Source organism: Eschscholzia californica, unplaced genomic scaffold (assembly GCF_041429995.1).
Source record: "Eschscholzia californica isolate CP2 unplaced genomic scaffold, dmEscCali1.0.p SCAF_3, whole genome shotgun sequence".
In the NCBI taxonomy this organism is placed as follows: domain Eukaryota; kingdom Viridiplantae; phylum Streptophyta; class Magnoliopsida; order Ranunculales; family Papaveraceae; genus Eschscholzia; species Eschscholzia californica.
Window position 1 is genome coordinate 14,535,372 of NW_028238420.1, and position 23,484 is coordinate 14,558,855.

A 23,484-nucleotide genomic window follows, 5' to 3' on the forward strand; every position below is an offset into this window, starting at 1 on the left:
AGGACCTTATCAAGTACAAACCTCATACAAATGAACATTTCTTTGTATGAGTAATCCTAAACTTGATAAACGCCCAATACAAATGAACTTTAACATTTCTTTTGGCTACCTTTTGATCTACTACAAATTGAGTAATCTTAAACTTGATAAACGCCGAATACAAATGAACTTTGAAGTAATTGAAAATCGAGAATATGATTAATAAGAAAACCTAGAGCGCTAGAAATCTTAGCTCATAAAGATTAACACAAAAGAAGAACAAATCGAAGTGGGAATTGGAAAATGAAACCGAACTAAAGATTAGGGCAAAGACGAAGGGATAATTAGAGTGAGAGACAGAAGTTTGCGTACCTGGGGAGCTGAGGATAAGGATTAAGATACCGGAAGGTGCAAAGATGGGGTAAGGGGGTTTGTTTTCAATCTTTTAGAGGGAGAGGGAGAAAATGAGGGGAGAGTCTTTGGGTGGTTATAAAAATTAAAGATAGAGGATCTTACTGAGGGGATCCATCATCCATCCCCTTTCAACTTGGATTTTGTGGTTAAAGCATATTCAGATTCAGATCTGTTATGAACTCGAGTAGGCCCTTTAGTGCAACACTGAATCTTATAAGATTTGAGTACCGCATTTTATTTAGTATTCTTTCAATGCAAAAATCAATTTAAATCTCCAAGATAATGTTGTACTTATTAAATAAAGATATCTCACGAGAACACTTTAGCTCTAGAGTGTTTTCTTAAAAGATATCTAATTGGTCAACTCCAGTTTAATAACTTGGACCGAAAGATATCAATTTTTGTTTTTTATGAAAAGATATCAAGTTTTTTTTGTGGATGAAAATATATCAAGTTTCAATGTATCTTCAAAATAACTATGTATTTCCTTAGAACAGTTAGGGTTTTATACTTTACCCCCTCAATGCTAATAGATAATTGAGAGTGTCCTCTCAATAATTTGTAACCTTTTAGACTTACTATTTTATTGACAAAACTAAGACAATGTTTGACATGTGGAAAAACAATATGATCACAAAGAATAATGATACAGTAATATGACGACATAACTTTAATGTTGGATTTAGTCAAGAAAATGATTCTTAGAGACTTATTTGTTTCCAGATTATTTAAATTACGATTCCAATTTCTTTACGTCAAACATAACCATAGTATTTTGCCAAATAGTAAGTCTAAGGGGGGGTAAACTTAATCACAAATTATCGAGGTGGTAACTATAGCTACCAATTAGAGTTGAGGGGGGTAAGGTTTAAAAAACCCAAAATGAAGTTGTCACGTAAAATTAAGAAATCAATTTTGAGATTTTGCATTTAGAAACAAAAAAGATGGAAGATCTCTATTCTGACATATAGGAATGAGATTCTCAATTAAGACTTGACACATAAGACTAAAAGAGTTTTTTTAGGGCAATAACAGATTGGACCGTAAATGATTGGTAAGGGCAAAAAAGTCATTATATTTTCTTATTGACTGTTTAGGCCATTGAGTGCAAAACTGCCAAAATGACAAAAAAAAAACACAAAGACGGAACATTTATATCCTAATCTTGCTCCTACCCACACTGACTATATTAAATGTTGTCTACAGACTTTGTAAAAATGTTTGTTAGGTCCTGTCAATTGTTTTTTCTTCATTTTTTTTTACAGTATTACCGTTATTTTACTATTTTTGTTTTAAAGATTTTTCGCCGTTTTCATATTTTTTTTAGTAAAAAAGTTTCGGAAATATTTTTTTTGTTAATATATTGTCGTTTCTAATGTATTCTTGTACCGTTATTTTTGTTATTTTTTCTTGTATTGGTCAGCGTGTCTCGAACCCTAGACCTAAAGGGTGGGAGACTAAACTTCTTACTATTCTCCAACCAAGTGTTGTTGGTTTTTTTTTTTTTTGTTAATTATCAATATTATTTTTGTTAGAAGTAGGGTCGAGAAGAAGAAGAGATAAGATTTTAGGGTTATGAGATTCTCTTTTATATGGTCATAGAGGTAAGTCAAAGTCCATTGGAGAAGCCCAAGTCCACGACCAATAATTCAGAAGATAAAGGCAGTCATCGTTTCCCTGGAGTAATAACAGATTAGTTCGTTAACTAAACAACTAATCTTCTCTATTCTGTTATAATAATAGACTGTTTCTCTTTCTCTCTCTCTCTCTCTCTATTTTCTCTCACTACTTAGTATATAAGCTGTATAATAGTAGTTTTGATTAACATTGAACAACGATTGAACAAGATGGAATAAAATAGAGAGTTCGTGAGAAAACTTACATGGTATCAAAGCTTGTGCTAGATCAAAGCTAGGACTTTCTTATTAGAACTCAAACAAAAATCTCAAAATTTAACTATCTCGCAAAAATCAAACATCAAACAAGAAAGAAGATCAGAATTACAGTAAACTGATCAATTACAAGAAATATACCAACAAAATTGAAGAATTCAAGATCAAAATAAAAAAGTTTACAGAGAACTTATTGTTTTTCATGCATAACACCAGCAAGAATCAAAGAATCACTCATGGCTTCCTCAAATATAGGTAATCTTCCTCACATTTCTGTTGTAACTAGTTTCATTACTGAGAAATTAGATGATACAAACTACTTAATGTGGAGAGATCAGGTAGAAACCATGCTTAATACTTATGAATAAATAGGTTATGTTACTGGTTCAACAGAGGAACCACCACAATTAAACATAATCCATAGAGTTGAACAAGTTAACCATGATTTTCAACAATGAGAAGCAAAGAAAGCTTTATTAGGTTACGACACCTGGTTTAAAGACAGCAAACGAGATATGGGATTACCTAGATCTTACCAATAATGAAGGGCTTGAATCGAAGAAAGATCAATTAAGAAAAAAACTACAAACTCCCAAGAAAGCAAATGCTTCAATAGCAAAATATTTGAAAGAGTTAAAGCAAATTTTAGATTCATTAATATTTGTTCATGATAGGATTAGTGATTCAGAACTAGTTAGAATGGCATTACAGGGTCTCAATTCAGATTATGATCAGTTTACACTAGCACTTAGAGCAAATAATGAACATCAATCAGTAGCTCAACTCAAATCTAGATTGATTCAGTATAAACAATGGATGCAAAAGAAATGGATCAAGAAGCATAAACAATATCAGAGAAGTAATATCAAACCATCTCCAACTTTTTACAAGAATCAAACATTTTCTAAGAAAGATGGTTTAACTTCTAATGCCCAGAGAGCTCAATATAAAAATTAGAGGATAGATGATTTGGATTTCTCTTCAGGTTCATATGGGATATGCAAGAGATGGGGTCATTCAGCAGAAGTATGCTATTTTAGATACAAGCAAATAACACAACAAAACAGACGGCCTTAGGCTATAAACCTTTAGTTACGAACTACGAGAACCATAGCTATTAGTCACCATTTGCTATGGATATACGTTGCTCGTAGCAAATGATGACCAACTATTACAACCTTTGTGTGCTTTTTCCACACATGGTTCCATGTTAAATGGGTCTTACGAACACTTCTTTTGAAAATTGAAAAAGTATCTTTTGGCTACGGTTAGAGAAGCATAGCAATTGGTGGGTATTGGTTACGGCGAGTCCGTAGTAAATGGATCAAAATTGTAGCACTAAGTTTGGCGCGAAAAACTGTGCGAAGAGTTCTGATATCGCGCGAAAAATTAGAAAATTTGCGCCCAAACTTCCGGGCTCTCATTGTAAAAGAAGCCCAAAGTTTCGGGTGTCTTCTGCAATATATATCATTAATAGGCTTCCCGCTACTACACTTCAAGGCCTTACACCTTTTGAAGTTTCTTTTCATCCTGCTCCTGATTATACAACACAGAGTTTTTGGATGTGTTTGTTTTCCTCAACTTGGGGAACTAAGACAAGACAAACTTAACCCAAAGAGTGTGCAATGTGTAATTTTGGGCTACAAGCATGAGCATAAGTGATTAGATGCTACGAGCCACTTACAAAGAGATTATATATATCCAGATACATGTTGCGGAGAGACGGAGAGAACGTTCATGAAGAGAGTTTGGACAAACTTTTGTATTTAATGACATTGACATAAATTTGCGAAAAATAATTAGGCGCAAAAAAACTGAGCTTTATTTTCCTCACTGAAAAAATAAAATAAGAAAATATGTTCAAAAGTAAAAAAAAAACAGGGGAAAAAAAATCGAAAGACCCGATAGATTTTTTAAAAGATTGTGGAGACAAACATATAATTTTGTTTGGGCTGCAAATAAGTACCCATAGAAAAGTCAATTTTAGTTTTTTTATTATCTTTTGGGCTAATTTCGTTCTGGTCCCCAATGTGTGACTAACTTGTCGTTTTAATCTCGTTTCCGACCGTTCTTTTTGGTCCCCAAAGCCCAAAAATGTTACAACTTTTTTAGAAAGTACCCTTAGGGCCAAAAGAATTAAATTGTAAAACAAAATGAAAAAAACATGAAAGGCAACATCATCTCCTCTTCTCTCCTCCATCTCATCTCTTTGTGTCTCCACCTCACTTTTCTACTCTTGTAGAAGGTCATCAGCGACTGGTAACTTTCCGACCGACAACCTTCAATCCTACAAAAAATTCTTCTTTTTCCTTTGTGTATGTTCTTTTTTTTTCTCTTCCCTTTCTTCTTCTTATCTTATCTCTCTTTAAACTCTCTAGCGAAGGGGGTGCCCCTCCTAAGAGACTTTAGACAGAAAGGGAAGAAGAAGAATTCCTTTTAGGGTTGAAGGTCGCCGACCGGAATATACCGGTTGGCGACCTTTTGTAGTAGAAAAGTGAAGTGGACAGAGGGAAAGATGAGATAAAAGGAAATGATCTGACCTTCCATGTGTGTTTCATGTGTTTGCCCAACAAAGGTATTTCCGAAAACAATTAAATTAGTCGAAACGAACTGTCGGACACTTATAGAGGTCGAAACGACGAGTTGATCACAAATTGGGGGCCATAACAGAATTAACCCTTGTCTTTTTTGGTAATTCAACTCCTAGTTGATTATAGTGATGGTGGTGGTGGTGGTGAGGTGATGGTGGGTTCTGGGATTCAGTGTCGGCGGTTTTCCGGTGATGGAGGCGGTTTTCCGTTGACAGAGGCGGTTTTCCGATGACAGCGACAGTGGTTCTTTTAGTTTTTTCCAGTTATTTTGTCGACATTTGGGTCTTTTAATCCTTGATCTTAGGATCCTTTCATCTTTTGACCTTTAGGATCATTTTATTGAGTCGGTGTCTGGTCAATTTCTTTCTCTTCATGAGGCACTTTACATTTAAATGTATGTAACTCTCATGAAGTTTTCGGAGAAGAGAAATAAGAATTATCATCCATGTAACATTGTGATTTAATCACTTATGAATGAAAAATAGTTATACTTAGTTTCAAAAAAAAAATAGTTTTAAAATTGGAAAAAGCCACATCACCCGATTCTAAAGCAACAAAATAGCTTGAGAAGTAAAAAATTGCGACTCACGTGAAAGTTAAGATTTGATTTTGCCTTTTCTTTAATTTGATGATTTTACAAGAATTTTTCTTGTTTCAAGCATAGGACTCAGGCCATGTAAAATTTTTGTATTATTTAAAGTTACATGAGTTTTTCTTTTGGCTATTTTTAAGAAATAAATTACTCAAACTTCCATCACCTTATTTTAGTTTCCTTAGACCAGTACGGAGACTGTCATAATGCATGCATGAGTTGCAAGGGGCGTGAACGGGTCTGCAGTTGCTACATAGGCATGGTCAGCTATGGGTCAATGTGGACACTTACTTTATGACAGTTACCGCACTTTTCTCGGGTGGGTGTCAGATCCTTGGAAGGTGTTGAAAATCTGCAAATTAAGAGATCGCAGCATTGCGAGAACAATTTGAAGAATGCAAAGATGACCATGTAGTTTGAGAAATGAATGAAGCAACCGATTTTTTGTCAAAGTACAAACGACTAGAGGAGAATTGAAGTTGCTGCGAACAACCATCCCACCAGACCTGGAGAATATAGGGGAAGCTGATCGGAATGAGTTGGCCTTTGAATTGAAACCAATATACAGGATTTTAAAAAACTAAATTATCTTTTGGTTCACGTTTAATATTATTTCTGAAAACATAAATAGTCTGCAGGACTGGATTATTAATTGGAATGACATAGATGAAGAATTAAAAGTTCTGTTCGCAAACATTTTATGGAATATATGGAGGGCCAGGTGCGATAAATGCTTCTCGAATATTATTACTACTCACGAGATGATGATAGGCAGAATTAGGGGCACCCCATCAACCATTATGAGACATCAAAATAACGACCAGACGGGTATCAATAGTCAGGTTACTCAGCCTATGAAACCATTTGTCAAGGTCAATATAGATTTTTTTCTTTCATTGCAGTTACGGAAACAGCTGGTGTAGGTTGTATAGCAAGATGATCAATCAAAATTTGTAGCGGCAGCAACATACAATATTGGCAGAATGCGGAAGAATGTGAATGTTGGGCAGTAATTAAGGCGTTGCAGTGGGCCAACCACAACCAGACTCCACGCATCCAGATAGAGAGTGATAATCTTAACAATATAAGGAAATTACGTCAGGAAGACTCGTCGATCCATTGACAATCAGAAAACCTTTTGAAGTTCATTTATCAGCTAGCGAGCAACTTAGAAGAAGTGGTCTACTCATTCATTCCGAGGGAAGGTAACACAATAACAGATCAACTAGCAAAATGGGGGTGCATAAATGAAGGAAACTGGATGTGGATCTCAGAACAGGCTTTTCAGGAGGCAGTTCAAACTTTTAGTTCTTAGCTCTGTTTTTTTCTTATTGTATTCTCAAAAAAAAGAAACCCCTCTCAAAGAATTTTAGAAAACTAAATGATCTTTTTGTTAGGAAAAATAACCTAATTAACTTGTTTAGGAATATGAAGATAAACGATGCGAAAGTAAAAGTAGAGACACCAAGATTATTTAACGTGGCAAAAAACCCCTCCAAACTAGAAGGTAAAAAACCACGGGACCTATTCCAGAAATCTTCCACTATAATGATAATAATGGGTTACACAACTCTTCACCAAACCTATGGTGGATAAACTGAACAAAGAAACAAAGAAATAAAATCTCTTACTCCTTAGGATTTGAACAAATCCTAGATTACTAAAGGTTGAAGAAGATAACCACAAACTAAATTGCTTCACAAGATTAATAATCTTCTTTTCTTCAAACCAATATTCTGCTCTTTCAATCTCTCTTGAAAGAATCACTTCAGAAATCTCTCTTTCTCTAGCCTTTCTTTGTTCTGGAAGTTGTTATCTCTCTTATCTCTCTCTAACCTGAGAAGATATATTTGAGAGGATTCTCTTGTAACTCTCCCAACTGGGAGCTCCCAACTGGGAGGATACTCTCTAACCTGAAAGTATGAGTAGTTTCATCCCTTACATTCCCTATTTATAATGACAAATAAGGAGGTATTCTACTAGAAATAGGATTACTTTTTAGGCTATAAATAGAAACTTTTATTTCTCCCTAAATAAGGAATAAGAGAAATCCTATTCTAACTAGGAATCCTTTTTATATAAAGAGGGACCCCAACACTTTTGTCTTATTCAAGGGCATGAACAAAGATGTACAGGATTGATGTACTTAGAATCATTGTTGACTATTAAAAGGTGGGTGCTTGTAAAAGGAAACAATTCCAATTCTTTCATCACTCCCAAATCTCTTATTATTTTTACTGACACTTTCCACAAAGAGACAAAGCTGTCTTGTTATAAAGATAAAATATGTACATATTACGTAATCTTTGGTGTTTAGCTCAGATTACTTCCATCTTGAAGATCACTTCTTAGGCCCCATGCATGAATACAAAGATGAAGTTTCTTCGAGGCTATAAGAAATTCAACCGCTTGCGATGGTGTTAGAATACTGATGAGTTCCTTTAAAGTGATTAGCCTAAGTTTATCGGCATCATCCAAAACGGGCACTAGGTCTTCAGCTTGTTCCTTGAGAGCCTGGACTACTCCGTTAGTCGTGTTCAGTTCCCTACCCAGACACAGTGACTCATTAGCAAACTTGATTAGTGGGATATCAGCTATATTTTCTTGTAAACTTGCCATCTTGTTTGAAAGGTTGTTCTCGTCTCGTACTGTCTTACACTGTAACTCGCTAACAAGGTTGAGTTGACTGGCCGATAACATGGCAATATTATCCATTCTTTCTCCACCTAAGTAGTCACTTAGTTGTGATTCGAGTCCTGAGCCACTAAGACTATAAACAAGTCGAATAAATAATGATGGTCTACAACCCCCTAGCCATAAGTAAGCATTCTCAAAAGATGTGCACCAAGTGGGTGTGAAGAAGGACAAAGGTTCCTTTCGAGCTAATTCGATTCGATTCTCATGGTATTCTTGAAAGTGTTTGATGATTTTTTCAACCATTTGACGAAGATTTTCCTCGTTATTAGATTCTTGTTGGTTGAAAACTTGCAAGAGTTCTTCAAGATCTTGTTGTTGTTGGTCCATCCAATTATAATAGCATTCAAGTGGCCTATTTTGATGATTTGAGCTGTTTGATGCCATTATATAAGGACTTGAGAGATAAAGATAGAGACAGAGAGTGGGAAAGAGAGTTGATGAACTCTCTTTGAAACTCAAGATGAAGTTGATGGACTTTGTAAGTTATATATGTAGAAAAGTCCAAAGGGAAAATCAAGATGGGACAAGGTTGGTTTGGCATTTTGTTAGGTGAACTTTGAAACTCTTCATACACAATTTGTCATTTTGGTGTTACTAGAATTTCTCTATGACTAGCAAACAAGCCAAAAGTTTGATTAAACGTGTAGGATATTAATAAGTTGTGAGTAACGGTAAGATAATCAACCTAGGGAAGTGAAGAAAGGAAGCCAGGGCCCAGGAGGGATGTCACAGTCAGATAACTGACTGAGTCATCCTGACTCCGGAACTTATGTTTTTATGTATGATTGAACCCTAGAATAGCACAACTTGGCGAAAAAAAAATTTGGATTCTGCCAACTTGGCTAAAAAAGATTCGGATAATGCCGACTTGGAAAGATATATCCTAACCGGATATGTAGATGTTATTTCTCTCTTGATCATGGCCGGACACATACCTGATCTGAATATACCATGGACACAGTATCATTGTAGGTAAATTTTAGTTGATTTTTATAAACGCGTTACTTATTATCTCAATTGAGATGGTTTTCATGGAGACAGGGGTCGATATGAGCTTCTCAAATACAAGTAGAATCATGATTAAGGCATATGAAACATAACTGATGATGCATAAATTGTCCAGACGTTGACTGACGTCAAGGAGTCAAGACTTGACCTGAAGTCCAACGGGTCATCCCGGCTTAAGGCAGCAGAACAACTAAGCCCTCAACGCTCCGCCACCTACACCCCTAACTGGGAGGTCGATCGGGACAAGCTAAGAGGTATCAGCTCTGTTTCGCCTCTGACACGAACAGATCAGCCCTGGAATCTCTAAAGGAATGAGGGGGGTCGGCGTAAGCTAGGCCGATGTCTCACGCTCTAAACTGGGGAGGCAGAAGCGAGCCAACAACTTACCGACTTAATCTCGGAATCTCCCTAAAAGATCTCAGTCGGTTATTGCCATTAGAAGCCAAATATTGTTGATGGACCCCTTTCCCTCCATCCTTTGTATTCATTCTCTTGTTAAAGAAGAAGAAGTCCAACAGAGTTTGATGAAGTCCACTACTACTACCACTGAAGCTGCTACTCTAGCCGTCGGTTCACATTCTAATGATTAGGGGTGAACATCGGTTGGATAACCGAGTTCTTGGGCCAATCCGAAGTCCAAATCGAAGGGTTCGTTATTTCAAATCTCAATCCGAACCAATCCATTCATAGTTTGGTTCGGTTAGCGATCCTAACTGTGCATGAACGATTTGGTTCGGTTGGATAACTGAACCACCTGTGACATTTTACCGTAAACAAAATTTCGTATTTCCGACTTAAAAACCTACTACAGTTATACTTTAGACATGATGAAAATCAGTATTGAGTCACAAAAGATTAAGTCTACCTGTGCGTAATTAATCCGACATAGGTTCTCCACATTTTAGGAAGATAAAAAAGACGATAAACATAGGTTTTCTAATTGTTGGTTTTGATTTTCTATTTTTTTTAATATGAGAATATTTCGATGTTTTGATGGAACTAACTTAACTATTGAATCTCAGCCATCCATCATTCTCATCATAATAATCAAAGGTTTGGTTCGATTTTTTCGGCTCTCTGTAAACCAAATCCATAAACTGATCTAAACCACTCGGCTTTGACCTTTTAACATCCGAACAATCATTGGATCGGTACCCAAACTGCCAAACCCGTTGGAATCTGATTAGATTGGTCGGTTCGGATACTAAATGTACACCCCTACTAATGATGGCGATCGCTATGACCGATCAAAGAAGCCACGTTCCAAACGTCCCCGCCCGTACTGCGATCACTGTAAGATTCACGGACACCACATCTCCACATGTTATCAATTACACGGTTACCCACCTCAAACCGCTCCATGTAACCGCCATCGTCCTCGGGCAGATCAGTTTGCGGCTTTGGTTAGTGAAGCGAACAGCTTTGTCGTCCCCTTAGCAACGTCCCTTAAAGCAGATCAATATTAATCACTTTTGGCACTTTTGGAACAACAAAAGGTACCGGCGATCACTCCTTCTCTCGGCACCCCCGACATAATCCTTACGGGTATGTTTTCTTCTTCTCTGCTTCCTCATTGGGTTATCAATTCAGAGGCACCACCTAACTACTTTGTTAGACTACCCGATGGTTCATGGGTTCGTGTTCTCCATATAGGATCAATCTATTTTTCTAATCACTTCTTTTTAAAAAATAAGGTTCACATTCCATCTTATTTCAGTCTCTTCTAAATTTCTTCAATGTACCTTCTTATTTGACTCTGACTACTGTGTCTTTCAGGACTGGTCGACGAGGAAGACGATTGGGCATGGTAGTCTCCATGATGATCTCTATTTTCTTCGCACGGAGCATCCAGTTCTTTCGGTTTCTAATTTAGTTAAAATTAGTCCAAGTACGGTTTCGTACGATGTTTGGCATTGGCGTCTAGGCCGCAGATCTTTATCTCGTTTTAAGTACTTTATTTCTAAACTTCTTTGTATGAACTCTATTTTATTTAATAATAAAGTATCGTGCGGCGTTTGTCCTCGTTCTAAGCAATCATGTTTGCCTTTTCCTTCTCATATTTCTTCTTCCTCTCAATCTTCGAATTAATTCACGCGGATGTATGGGGACCTTTTCCGTCCCTTCTACTTCAGGTTGTCGTTATTTTCTTACGCTTGCCTATGATTTCTCTCATTGTACGTGGTTGTTTCTTCTCAGTTCTAAATCTGAAACAACCAAATTAATTACTAATTTCTTTTGTTATGTCTTTACTCAATTCAATTCAACTATTAAGATTTTCCGGTCAGACAATGATTCTGAATTTATGATTAATATTTTATAACCATGGTTTCTCGATAAATGAGTAATTCACCATAAAAGTTATACCCACACCTCCCAAATAAAATGGGGTGGTTGAACAAATGCATGGCCACATCCTTGAAGTGGCTTGCTCACTCCGTTTACAAGCTCATTTACCTCTCTCCTTTTGGGGAGAGTGTCTTGACCGCAATTTATCTTATAAAAAAGGGATATTAACTAATAGGTCAAAATAATATTAGAAATAAGTAAAAAAACACAAAACATTTCATAATTACTACTCAGGTCAAAAAAACATACGAAGGCTAAAATATCCTTTTGTCATTTTGTATAACTAATTATTTTATTTTTTTCTTTAAATTTTAAATCTATATAATTTTTTATTGAGGTGTCAGATTTCTATAAAATTTATATATTTAGAAAAGATTTTTTATTATTTTTCTAACACGAACCATTTTCAATACTTTTTTTGATGTAGATTGTTGCGGAAGCGTAAAAGTAATGGAATCCACCGATAAAACTATGATCAACTAATTAAATAAATCGATAAAGTAATAATAATTGACGAAACGATAAACTTAATAATAAACTTGATTGATTATTCTTAAAAGATCTAAATAACAAAGACATACTGGACTTCCTTTTATTGTAACTTAGACACATTTTTAGATAGACTCAAACTAGGATTCCTAAATATCAAAGATACTCAAACATAGAAACTTCTAAACCTAGACTTAATAGGATATACTAAAACATAGAAACTCTCAAATCTAACCCTAATTGACTTGGCCGTGAGGGCCAATGACTTGGTCGTGAGGCCCATGATGATGGTCTCCATCATTTTTCTTCAAAAGAATTCAGAAAAAATGGGCGTTCTTTTTAATCTTTTGTTCTTCTGCCAACTGAGTTTGCAATTCTTCTTATGCCAACTGAGTTTGCAATACTTCTTCCGCCAACTGAGTTTGCATTTGCAATATTTCAAACTCAGTTTCAAATTGCGTTTTGCAAATGGAGTTTGCACAAGCTTACAGCTGCAAAGTGGGTTTGCAAATTCCTCCAAACTCGGTTTGCAAATTCCAATCTCCATTTTTTTGTACTTTCTCTCTCTAGCTTCAGATCTGTGGAGAAAATCAAACATAGAGGTTCTTGAAAATCGACAATCATGAAGTATCTTCTTCCCTCATATATCTCTAACAAGCATACTTGCCAAGTCAAAATCACTAAATCTTTCATTGAAAAAAAAATCCTTAAAATCCAGAAACATAAAGTTTAAGAAAGTTGAATCTAGTCCACCACCCTTTAATGTAACAGTTGGACACCCCTATTAACCCGATGCGGTCGCGGGATCGAGTCTCGGTGAAAACAGTTTTCCCTCAAGATTTATCCGATGTAATTTAGGCTATAAATAATGTAATAAATTTGTCGGGTTTTAGGCCTCTTTGTTGTCGGGCTTTAGACCTCTTTTATTCTTGGTTTTAGTTAGGCAGTTATCGTGCTTTCTACATCTCATGATGTATCAATGCCTTGTAACAAATAACGTAGATCGTAGTCGAATTCTGAAAAAAAAAAAAAAACTAAAAAAAACTTGAATCTACATGTGTCGTCAAATTCTTTTCTCACACTGCTTCAATAATATCATAAATTTTTTCTATTGTTGCATTTTTTGGAAGCTCTGGAACTAAATACTAACACTTCAAGATAAGATCAACTTATCCCAAGTTTTGTGAAGGGAAAGAAATATAATTCCAATCAGAGTACCATTATCTACATCATCATCAACAATAGCAGCTTTAAATCCTAAATTGTGCGCCTTTCTAACTTTAGCCTCAAAAGTACATCTTCCTCTTATTACCAACAGAAAGGGAAGAGGCAAATCTTCAGTTTGATTAATTTTATCCTACAATGGTCGGCAAACATCAAGTGGTTCAGCATCATACAAGTTGCCATGTTCCCCAGATGTCTCAGTCGATGGAGTTGAAAAATGTTAATCCCAAATCAAACCTAAACTAAGAAATTCATCATTAAATCACAAATTCCAATCATAAAACAAAGAAAAAAAAATCCGAAAACTATGCCCCAAATTGCGATTGAGATGCTTCGTTCGTCATTATAGGCTAACCTTATAGAGAGCGGCTAGAAAGAGAAACTAGATAGATAGAGAATGATCGTCTTACATATTCTCTATACTTATTCCAATCTATCGAGATCCTTCCTCTTTCATAGATCCTTCCTCTTTCATAGATTACCGACATTGAATAAGAAGAAGAAGAAAACCCCCTAAATTTTTGGATTTCTTGAGGAAGAAAGTGAGTTTTGATGCACAAGAGTATTTTGGGAACCAAACAGATAGAATATGACTTGAATAATAATTATCAATATTATTTTAAACTTAAGTTATTATTACCCATAGTATTTTTGTAACCTCTACTTAATAGAAAAAAATTTAGGTTTTTTTTTTTTATTATGATAAACTTTTTTATCCAAACAACTATTTTCTACATAAACAAACTACCTACACCAATTCTGGATGGTAAATGACCCCATGGAGTTTTATTGGGTTCTCCTCCCACTCTTTTACACCTCCGTGTTTTTGGTGTCTATGCTATGCTCGGATTCCTTTGGTCAAAACAAAGATGGATCCATGTGCATCAGCTGGGACTTTTCTTGGTTATCCGAAAGGACAAAAAGGTTATCGAATATATGACATTCACCCACGCCGCATATTCACTTCCCGCGGCGTGGTGTTCCATCAAGATTGATTCCCCATGGTCACAGTCATTTCGGATCCACCGACTTCTCTTCCGCATCCGACTCCGTTTCTCTCCATTCAGGACAACGAAACCATGCATTGATTTTCCGACACAGATTTCCCATCGGTCTTCGCCCCCTTCGTCACTGCCATTGGAAGATCCATCAGTCCCACAACCGATGGTGCCTTCGTTGACACCTTCGCTAGGTCTGATCGAAGCGGTGGTGCCTTCGTCGCCCTCTTCGTCGCCCATTCCTTCGGCTATGCCTTTAGCGCCCCCATTGTCCTCCTTCATCAAATCGGTCTGACCCACCTTTCTCGGTTGACGCTGACAAATCCACCTCCGACGTCGCTGATCGGCCAACTCGTGCCCAACGAAATCGTCGTCCGCCGACCCACTTAAAGGATTTCCTTTGTTTTACTTCTACATCCGTCCACTGTCCTATTGAGAGTTATTATTCTATCAACTCTTTTTCTACATCTCATCAGTCATTCCTCTCTTCTATCATCACAACGGAAGAACCTATTTGGTTTACTCAAGCAATGATATCTTCTCATTAGCGGGAGGCCATGGCCAAAGAGATTTCCGTTTTGGAATCAAATAATACACGGTCCATTGTCCCACTCCTTCCCGGCAAACATCCAATTGGCTGCAAATAGGTTTACAAAATCTAGTTCAAATCTGATGGTATCATTGAACGTTATTAAGCCCGTCTGGCCGCAAAAGGCTACACTCAAATAGAGGCCCTCAACTACAATGATACATTTGCTCCTGTTTCCACATTGGTTACCGTTAGAGTTCTATTATCCATTTCTGTCGTCAAAGGTTGGTCTCTCCGCCAGCTTGACATCAACAATGCTTCTCTTCAAGGAGATCTCCATGAAGAAGTCTTTATGAAACTTCCACACAGATTCTCCTCTAAGGGGGAGTCCAATGTCTGTCGACATAAAAAATCACTATATGGCCTTAAATAGGCATCTCGATAGTGGTTCTCAACATTTTCTTCCGTCCTCCTTGCTAGAGGCTTCTCTCAATCTAAGAGTGATTGTTAACTTTTTTACATATCGCTCGGATTCCACACAAATATTTGTCCTCGTCTATGTAGACGGCATAGTTATTAACAGGAAATGATGAGATTGCCATTTCCAAACTGAAAATTTTCCTTATCGCAAATTTACTCTTAAGGACTTGGGCCTCTTACAATAATTCCTTGGTATAGAGGTTTCTCGTTCTTCTCAAGGCATGTTTCTTTGTCAACTTAAACATGATCTTGACATACTAAAAGATTCTGGCCTCACCGCCTCCCGTCCATCCGATTTTGTTATGGATCAGAAATTTTGCTTAAGTCCTACCGATGGGGTTCCTTTACCGGACTCGTCCGTCTATTGCCGACTCATTGGTCGCCTCTTTATCTGGCTGTCACCCGTCCTGACATCAGTTATGCGGTAAATAATTCAAGTCAGTTTATGCAAACTCCTAGTCAGACTCACTTAGATGTCGCACATCGCATTCTTCGCTACTTGAAGGGTTCTCTTGACAAAGGTATTTCTCTCTGCTGATAGCTCTCTTCATATCACGGGTTACTATGATTCTAATTGAGCTAGTTGCCCAACCACTCGTCGTTCTACCACCGGATACTTTACGATGTGCGGTTTTAGTCCTTTATCCTGAAAATATAAAACGCAACACACTTTGCCAAATCATCTGCTGAGGCAGAATATCCTGCCCTTGCGGTTCTCACTTGTGAGCTTCAATGGCTAAAATATCTTTTACTCGATTTTGGAATTGACCATTCTAGACCGATGATAGTTTACTGTGACAATCAGGCGGCTCTTGATATAGCCGACAACCCCGTCTTCCATGAACGTACCGAACACATTGAGATCGACAGCCACATCATTCGTGAGAAGATTAAAGACAACGTCATTGCCATACGCTTCACTTCTTCAGAAAACCAGTTAATAAACTTATTCACCAAGCCTCTGCTGGTGGCGACTCCTTTCAGAACATTATTGGCAAGTTGGGCGTTACTTCTGTCTCCGCTCCAACTTGAGGGGGGGGGGGGGTATTAAGATCCACTGACCCGCTTCCACTCGGCCAACCGAGTGGACCCGGTCCATGAAGATCGTTAGTGTATATTTTAGTTTAACAACTGTATATTTTAGTTTAACAACTTTATCTCTTGGTTTAGGAAACCCTAATTCACCTTTTATCCTATAAATAGGCACCTATGTAACTTACAAGAATGTAGTAGAGAGAATTAATCTAATATCAATTATTTCTCACAACTCTCTCTCTCTCTCTCAGTCTCACGACTTCTATCTCTCCCTCTCCCTCTCTCTCTCTCTCTTAGTTTCCATCATCTCTCTTCTCTTTATTTATCAAAAGGTTCATCCCTCTTCACAAACATATAAACTAAAGAATATAAAATACCTTAAAATCATCAACATGTTAATTTTTAGTTTCAGAGAGAGAAACTTATTATAAACCAATATTTTGATATTCAACAAACTATTTGAATCAACAATTAACCAGTAAGCATCTCCCCAAAATCTATAATCAAAACCTCATCTTATTGATTTTAGGTTTTAAAACTTAGAAAATCTTAATGAACAGTACATTAACAAAGATTTAAGATTACCTAGTAGAGATTTGAGAATCAACAATTTACAACAGTAACAACGAATTAAAATCTCTCGAAAATCAACAAAAAAACGCTCGAGAATGGTTCGCGGGAAAGAGGATCGATTTGTTTGTTTTTGAGAAATCGACTACGATATACATTAGTGTTTACAAGGCATTGATACATCACGAAGATGTGATAAGCACGATAACCGCCTAAGTTAAACCGTTAATGAAAGAGGCCTAAAGCCCAGCAACATGATAGAGGCGTAAAGCCCGACAAATTTATTATATTATTATACCCTTAATAACCTAGGTTCAATAAACCATGGATTCCACCTCTTCAGTCGAACTCGGGACCTCCAGGATTTTGGAGTTTATGTCAACACTTTCAACCACTTGAGAAAGCAAGTGACGACTGAGGATTAGGTGTTTAGAAAGAAAAACTGAAATATTTGTTTCATTTTTTCATTTTTGAAATCTTAGGGTTATTATTTTAGAATACCCTAAGGAGTTAAAGTAAAAAAACATTAAATAGTCCTTCAAAAAATTATTATTAGGGATATTTCACCAAATTTCTGTTTCCATTATCACTTGCTCTCAAAAGGTGGTAAAGAATTTCTTGACGTTCTTGACTGGACAATTTTTCTCTTAACCACAATGTAATGGTGTGTTTGGTTGTAGGATTCCTAAGTTGGATTCCTATCAAAAGTGGGATTTGGTAGGAATCCTAAATCCTTTGTCTGTTTGGCTACCAAGAATCCTAGGACTCTTCAATCCTAAGGATTCCTAATTCCAAAATTTGTATTTGACCAAAATCCCACCCTACCCCCTAGGATTTGCTCGGATTTTGGATTAATAAACCTAAATTTCAAACTTAAAATCAACAAAAATTTATTTCCCTCGTACAAAATCATTATTTTAAAAATCATTATTTTTTTCAAAAATCATTTTTTTTTAAATCATTATTTTTTTTAAATCATTATTTTTCAAAAATCACTATTTTTTCAAAAATCACTATTTTTCAAAAAACACTATTTTTCCAAAAATCACCTTTTCTTCAAAAATCATTATTTTTCATCATTTTGTAGAAGGAATAACTATTTTTTGAAAAAAATAATGATTTTGAAAAAAATAATATTGTTAAGATAATTATTTTTTAAAAAAATAACTATTTTTGAAATTTTCGTGAAAAAAATAGGTTTCATGAAATTTCAGTTACCTAGAGACAATATTTGGATGAGATTTTGTTTTTGGGATATTATTCATGAATTTGAAAGATATTATTTTAATAGAATCTTATTTTGTAAAAATCCAAATATAATAGACAAACAAACCAAAGGATTTTAAATGAAGGAATCAAGAATCCTAGAGTTCTTATCGGTTACCAAACAAACCAAAAGAAACCATTTGGATTCATGAATCCGTGGAATCATGAATTCCAAAGACTCATGAATCCGTGGATTCATGAATCCTGCAACCAAACGCACCATAAGTGTTTTGAGTTCATATTGGATATTGGGAGAAATTGGAATGTACTGAAGGTTGTACACTTTTAAGGAAAAACAAGAATATAATGTGCTTGTGCAAAAACCTAGTATTATATCTAATGATCCCAATTTCAAAAATGAAAATTTTTTGAGTAAAACGAAATTCCCATTTGAAAGTTGCCATAACTAAAGCCAATGTGCGGAATTTCATGTTTAAAACTTAAAGGTGGCCAATACGTGGACAACCATTTTTTTATATGGACAACTATTTTACGTGGACAACTAAAATAATTAATTTTTTTATATGGACTCCAGTTTCTAAGGGGACAACTCTCTATTATTTTCACTCAAGTCCTCTTAGAATTAGATGTATTATTTTAACACCTCCCTCTTTTCTCATAAACCTTAAGTAAGTTTGGTCTTCTTCTACTACTACTTCATCTTCATCATCAACCCAAAATTCTAGAGAGGGAATTTTTTTGGAGAAGATTATGACATTAAAGAAAGGGAAGGGAATTGTTGAAGGATATTCCTAACCAGAAAGATCATATCTAAAAACCCTAAAACCCGTTGAACTTTTAAACCTAGAAATCAAAAATTTCAAAACCCTAGATTTTTTTTACAAACAAGTAGAGTTGCTCGTGCTTCGTGGAAAATCGACAAAACACGAGAGATCTTAATTTCTGAGTTTTTGTAAAAAAAAAAATCTGACTCGCCAATTTCGTAGATTTCCTACGAAAATTTGGCAAGACAGAAGGAAACTTGCCACGAAAATCTAGCATATTTTCGTAGATTTTCCACGAAATTCTGGGAATTTCTTCTTCACTTCGATTTTGTGCCTTGAAATCGTTTTGTATTCTTTCATACTATCCAAACGAAAATACAAAATAAAATTAAAAAAGTTAGAGTTTTACCTCATCAATGTAGGGTTTGATTAAAACCTATCTAGCGTTTGATAAAAAACAAAGGACAGTAGTAGAAACTATAGTTCACTAAAAAACAAAAAGAAGTGGTAGAAACTATAGTTTACTAAAAATTAAGAGAAGTAGAGATTGATGAGTTTTATCTTCTTCATTCATCTAGGGTTTTCAATTTTGAACTATTATTTTGTTAATGGTCCGCAAGTTAGTAACTGTTAGTATTTAAAACTTTATGGAGTTGTCCCCTTATTAAATTAAAGTCAACTAAGTCAAGCATAATTGACTCGCACCGGGCTCGAAAATAGTTGTCCATATAAAAAAACAATTGTCCCCGTATTGACCACCTACTTAAATTGCTTAAAGTCACAAATGAGAGAAGACTTCAAGTTTCACCCAATTTAAATAATTTTAATTTTTACAATCGGCATTAGAATAGAATTTGACTGTCAATAAATATACTCATTTTATGATTATCTCTCCTATGTGGCACACCCGGTGGGACACGAACTCAAAAGGTTATAAGTTAATCTATAAGAGAAACTAAGATATAAATGTTAGGATACAAAAGGTTGTTTGCAATATAGTATGAGTATCTATAAATGTTAGGATACAAAAGGTTGTTTGCAATATAGTATGAGTATCTATAAATGTTAGGATACAAAAGGTTGTTTGCAATATAGTATGAGTACCAAACTCTCTGTTTTATTAATGATCTTCTCCAAAAGCTATATATTCTAATACATGACTAACACAAGGTATTTATAGTCAAGAGAAAACTCTATCATCTAGTGCCACCGTGGTGGTTAGAGGTGTATCCTTGTGGGCTTAGTAACATTAATGGGAAGACACCTCCTCAGTGTACCTTCCAACTCATTTCCTTCATGCATAAGTATGTAACCAAGAATGTACGCCTCCTACAGTCCTACTATCCAAGACACTTCATGCTCTCTAAGATACCTCATAACATGAGGATATGATGAGTTGTGGATTTAGTGTTATTATAGGCACCCACTTTTGATGGGCAACCACATAACATGTTATATCCACTAATTTTAACTGAAGTGAGATAAATATTATTATAATTCTGTGAATTTTATTAAGATGCTACAAAAATTAATATTGGTAAAAATTATCAAAAGAAGTTAGAGTATCACCATTTGGAAATTATGGAACATAAAATGAAACAAATGGTATATGATGATGCGGTCTAGTCTTCTGGGCCTGTAGCGATATTTCCGCTTTGGCACAACTGGACGTTACAATTTTAAAAAGCCTCACTAATGAAGGGTGCTTAACATCTTAAGAGGAGTAGCACATTCTGTCTCACCACCATGTAAGATTGTTCACCCTCCTAAAATCACATTACAGCAGAGTGAATCATGTTGATAACGTGTTGTAGGATGATGCGGATCAGCCTTTGGGACTCCTAGCGATATTGTCGCTTTGGCTTAATTGGGCATCACAGTTTTAAAAGGCCTCACTAGTGAAAGGTGTTTAACCTCTTAAGAGGAGCACCACACTCTGCCTCACTACAGGTGTAGGATTGTTTACAACATATCCTTCCAAGATCACTACAGTAGAGCAAATCGTGTTGATGACGTGTTGTAGGATGATGTAGACCAGCCTTTTAGACTACCGGTAATTCCGCTTTGACACAAATGGAATCACGATTTTAAAAACTTCACTAGCGAAGGATGCGTACCTCTTAAAAAGAGCAACTCTTCGTTTTACTACCGATGTAGGATTGCTTAGATCAACCAATAAACTTTTTTGTGAATGTTTCAAGAGGGATTAGGCCAACAACCCAAAATGGGCTGGGAAATGAGAGCCCTGTCCGTGGATGCTAGAATATTAGCGGCAGGTCCACGGCGTCAGAGAGGGAGAGAAAATTTCGGAAACTACCTTCGGGATTTCAAAAGTTACGTTTCGTGCCATTGAAAGTCTGAAAATTTCTGAACACAAATCTGACGCCCCTCCCATCAAATCTTGTACTTTCCACGAATTCACAGAATTGCCATTACAAGATTTACCAACTTGCTATTTACAAACATTCGCTTTGTAATCTTTAACTTTCTCTCTAATTCCCTTTCCAAATTTTTCTTTCCTTTTTCCAGATTTATTTATTTTTTCTTTTTTAATTTTCTCCCACACATATTTCTCTCTCCAATCTTAACAGATTTTTTTCTCTTTAAAATTACTTTTCTGTTTTTTTTTCTCCAATTCCTATTTTCTCTCAATTTTTTAACCAATTTCGAATTTCTGTCTCCATATTTTTTTTTCTTTTTAAGCATACTTTTTTCTCTCCAAATCTTAACTACTTACCTTCTCTCAAACTTTCTCTCCTTGTATAATGGCAGTTTTTTCCAAAGATCTTGTACTGTAAATATAGTTTTGTCATTCTCTCAAACATTCTCTCCTTATATGATGTCTTATGTACTGGACACTTTTTCAAAAGAAGGTATAGGAAATTTTGTTATGTACGGTACATAATAGAATTTCCTACACATTTCTTCCAACATGCATATTAATTCACTGAAAATTCATAGGACATATTTTTATGTATTGTACATTGTTTTATATACTAGAAATTTTGCTATGTACTTTGACACTTTTTGAAAAGAGAGTATAAGAAATTTTGTTATGTAGAGTACATAATAAAATTTCTTATACATTCCTTTCAAAATGTAAACTATTTCACTGAAAATTCATATGACATTTTGTTATGTACTGGACAAATTTTTGATACAAAGTATAGGAAATTTTGTTATGTACATCATTCAATGTCCAGTACTGTACATTACACTTGGGAGATTTGTTGTTTGGACCCCCTTTCGTATGATTGACTTGTTATTTGGACTCCCTTTTTTCAATGTTGCATTTTTTCTAAACACGAACGGGGGTCCAACCAGCAAATCTCCCCATTACACTTCAAGAAAAAATTCGTTCACAAATTGAGGAAAACTAAATATGATAAAACAAATTCAAAAAAAATTCAAAACATAGTGCAATAGATCTGATTTCATTCACATCTTACAAACCTCTTACAAATAAACCGAAGTTTGATCACAAATAGTTGACCAAATCAACAAAGATATTCAATCTGGGTTAAAGATATCTAATTTGTTGTTATTCGGTTTAATTTTAAAAAAACCCTAGATCTTGATTTTTGGATTTTAAGATCTATGAATCCAGAAAAATACAAGATTTCATCTCTTAATAAAAACATAACCGTGCGAAACCGATCATAAATCATCAACGATCCTTGATCTTTTGAATCATATGAAGTCGATCTTTTGATCTGCTTTTAGAGAGAGAAAGAAACCCAAAATATCGATCTTGAAAAAGAAACATTAAAGGAAACCATTCACCTGGAAAAAGAAGAACAGAAAAGTTTTACATGTTTAAGACATTTGGATATATAAATAAGAAGGAAGAACGAATTGAAACAAAATAATGGACGGGATATCAAAATTCGACAAAATTTTCAGAAAAAATTGCGCCACAGATCAAAATTTGAGAGAGATAGAGATGAAGAAGATAAGATCTGAAAGTTTCAGAGAGAGAAACAGAAGGAAAATCCCTCAGATATAGTGGGAATTTCGGATTTTTAAAAAGTTTACTTTTCCGCGTCAGATTTTCAGAATGTCAGAAACGTTAGAATTGCCAAAGTCCAACGGCAAGAGGGGAAGAAAAAAAACATAAATTAGGAAAAGTCGTCTTTACCCTGACATTTGGACTTGAAACGTATTTTGTGACAAAACCGCACTGAGCTCTCATCGATCACCCATTGTTTGGACTCCCAGCTCGTGTTTTCATGTTTCAATACCATTATCCATCTGCCAAACACCGTTATATGTCACACAAGTTAGATAGAACAACCTTACCAGGGTAGTAGTGAGGAAACATCCCACATGAGACATGAGATTCAGATCCTCCTCTATATTTTTGGTCAATGGCGTGACGTAATACCAACGATGGACATGCCACTTGGCATGATTTCAACTAAAAATCAGATTCTGACCCTATCCAATTATACATCCTTTTCCCACTTACATTCTCAATTCCACAATCCTTCTTTCTTCATTATTGGGTAATTCATCACCATTCATACATCATCTTATCTAGTCGCAAATACGTGGCATGATTCATTAACACAAGTTTCAAAGTGTAGAAATTTCAACTAAAATACCGTGGGCTGGAATAGACCGTTCCATTGACATTCCAATTACATTTC

The 23,484-nt window shown here is 35.6% G+C and overlaps 1 protein-coding gene and 1 long non-coding RNA gene across 2 annotated transcripts; both read right to left on the minus strand.

Moving 5' to 3' along the window:
* Positions 1-7,635: 7,635 nt before the first annotated feature.
* On the minus strand, positions 7,636-8,599 carry LOC147548603 (protein DOG1-like 3). Its single transcript, XM_086671446.1, has one exon. It carries the CDS (start codon positions 8,547-8,549, stop codon positions 7,782-7,784), a length of 768 nt encoding a protein of 255 aa, XP_086527572.1. The 5' UTR covers positions 8,550-8,599; the 3' UTR covers positions 7,636-7,781.
* Positions 8,600-22,244: 13,645 nt separating this feature from the next.
* LOC147548604 (uncharacterized) lies at positions 22,245-23,188 on the minus strand. Its single transcript, XR_015237940.1, has 2 exons — positions 22,974-23,188; positions 22,245-22,618 (listed from the first exon to the last, which is right to left on the minus strand). It is a non-coding gene; the product is annotated as an uncharacterized LOC147548604 (long non-coding RNA).
* Between the last annotated feature and the right edge of the window lie 296 nt (positions 23,189-23,484).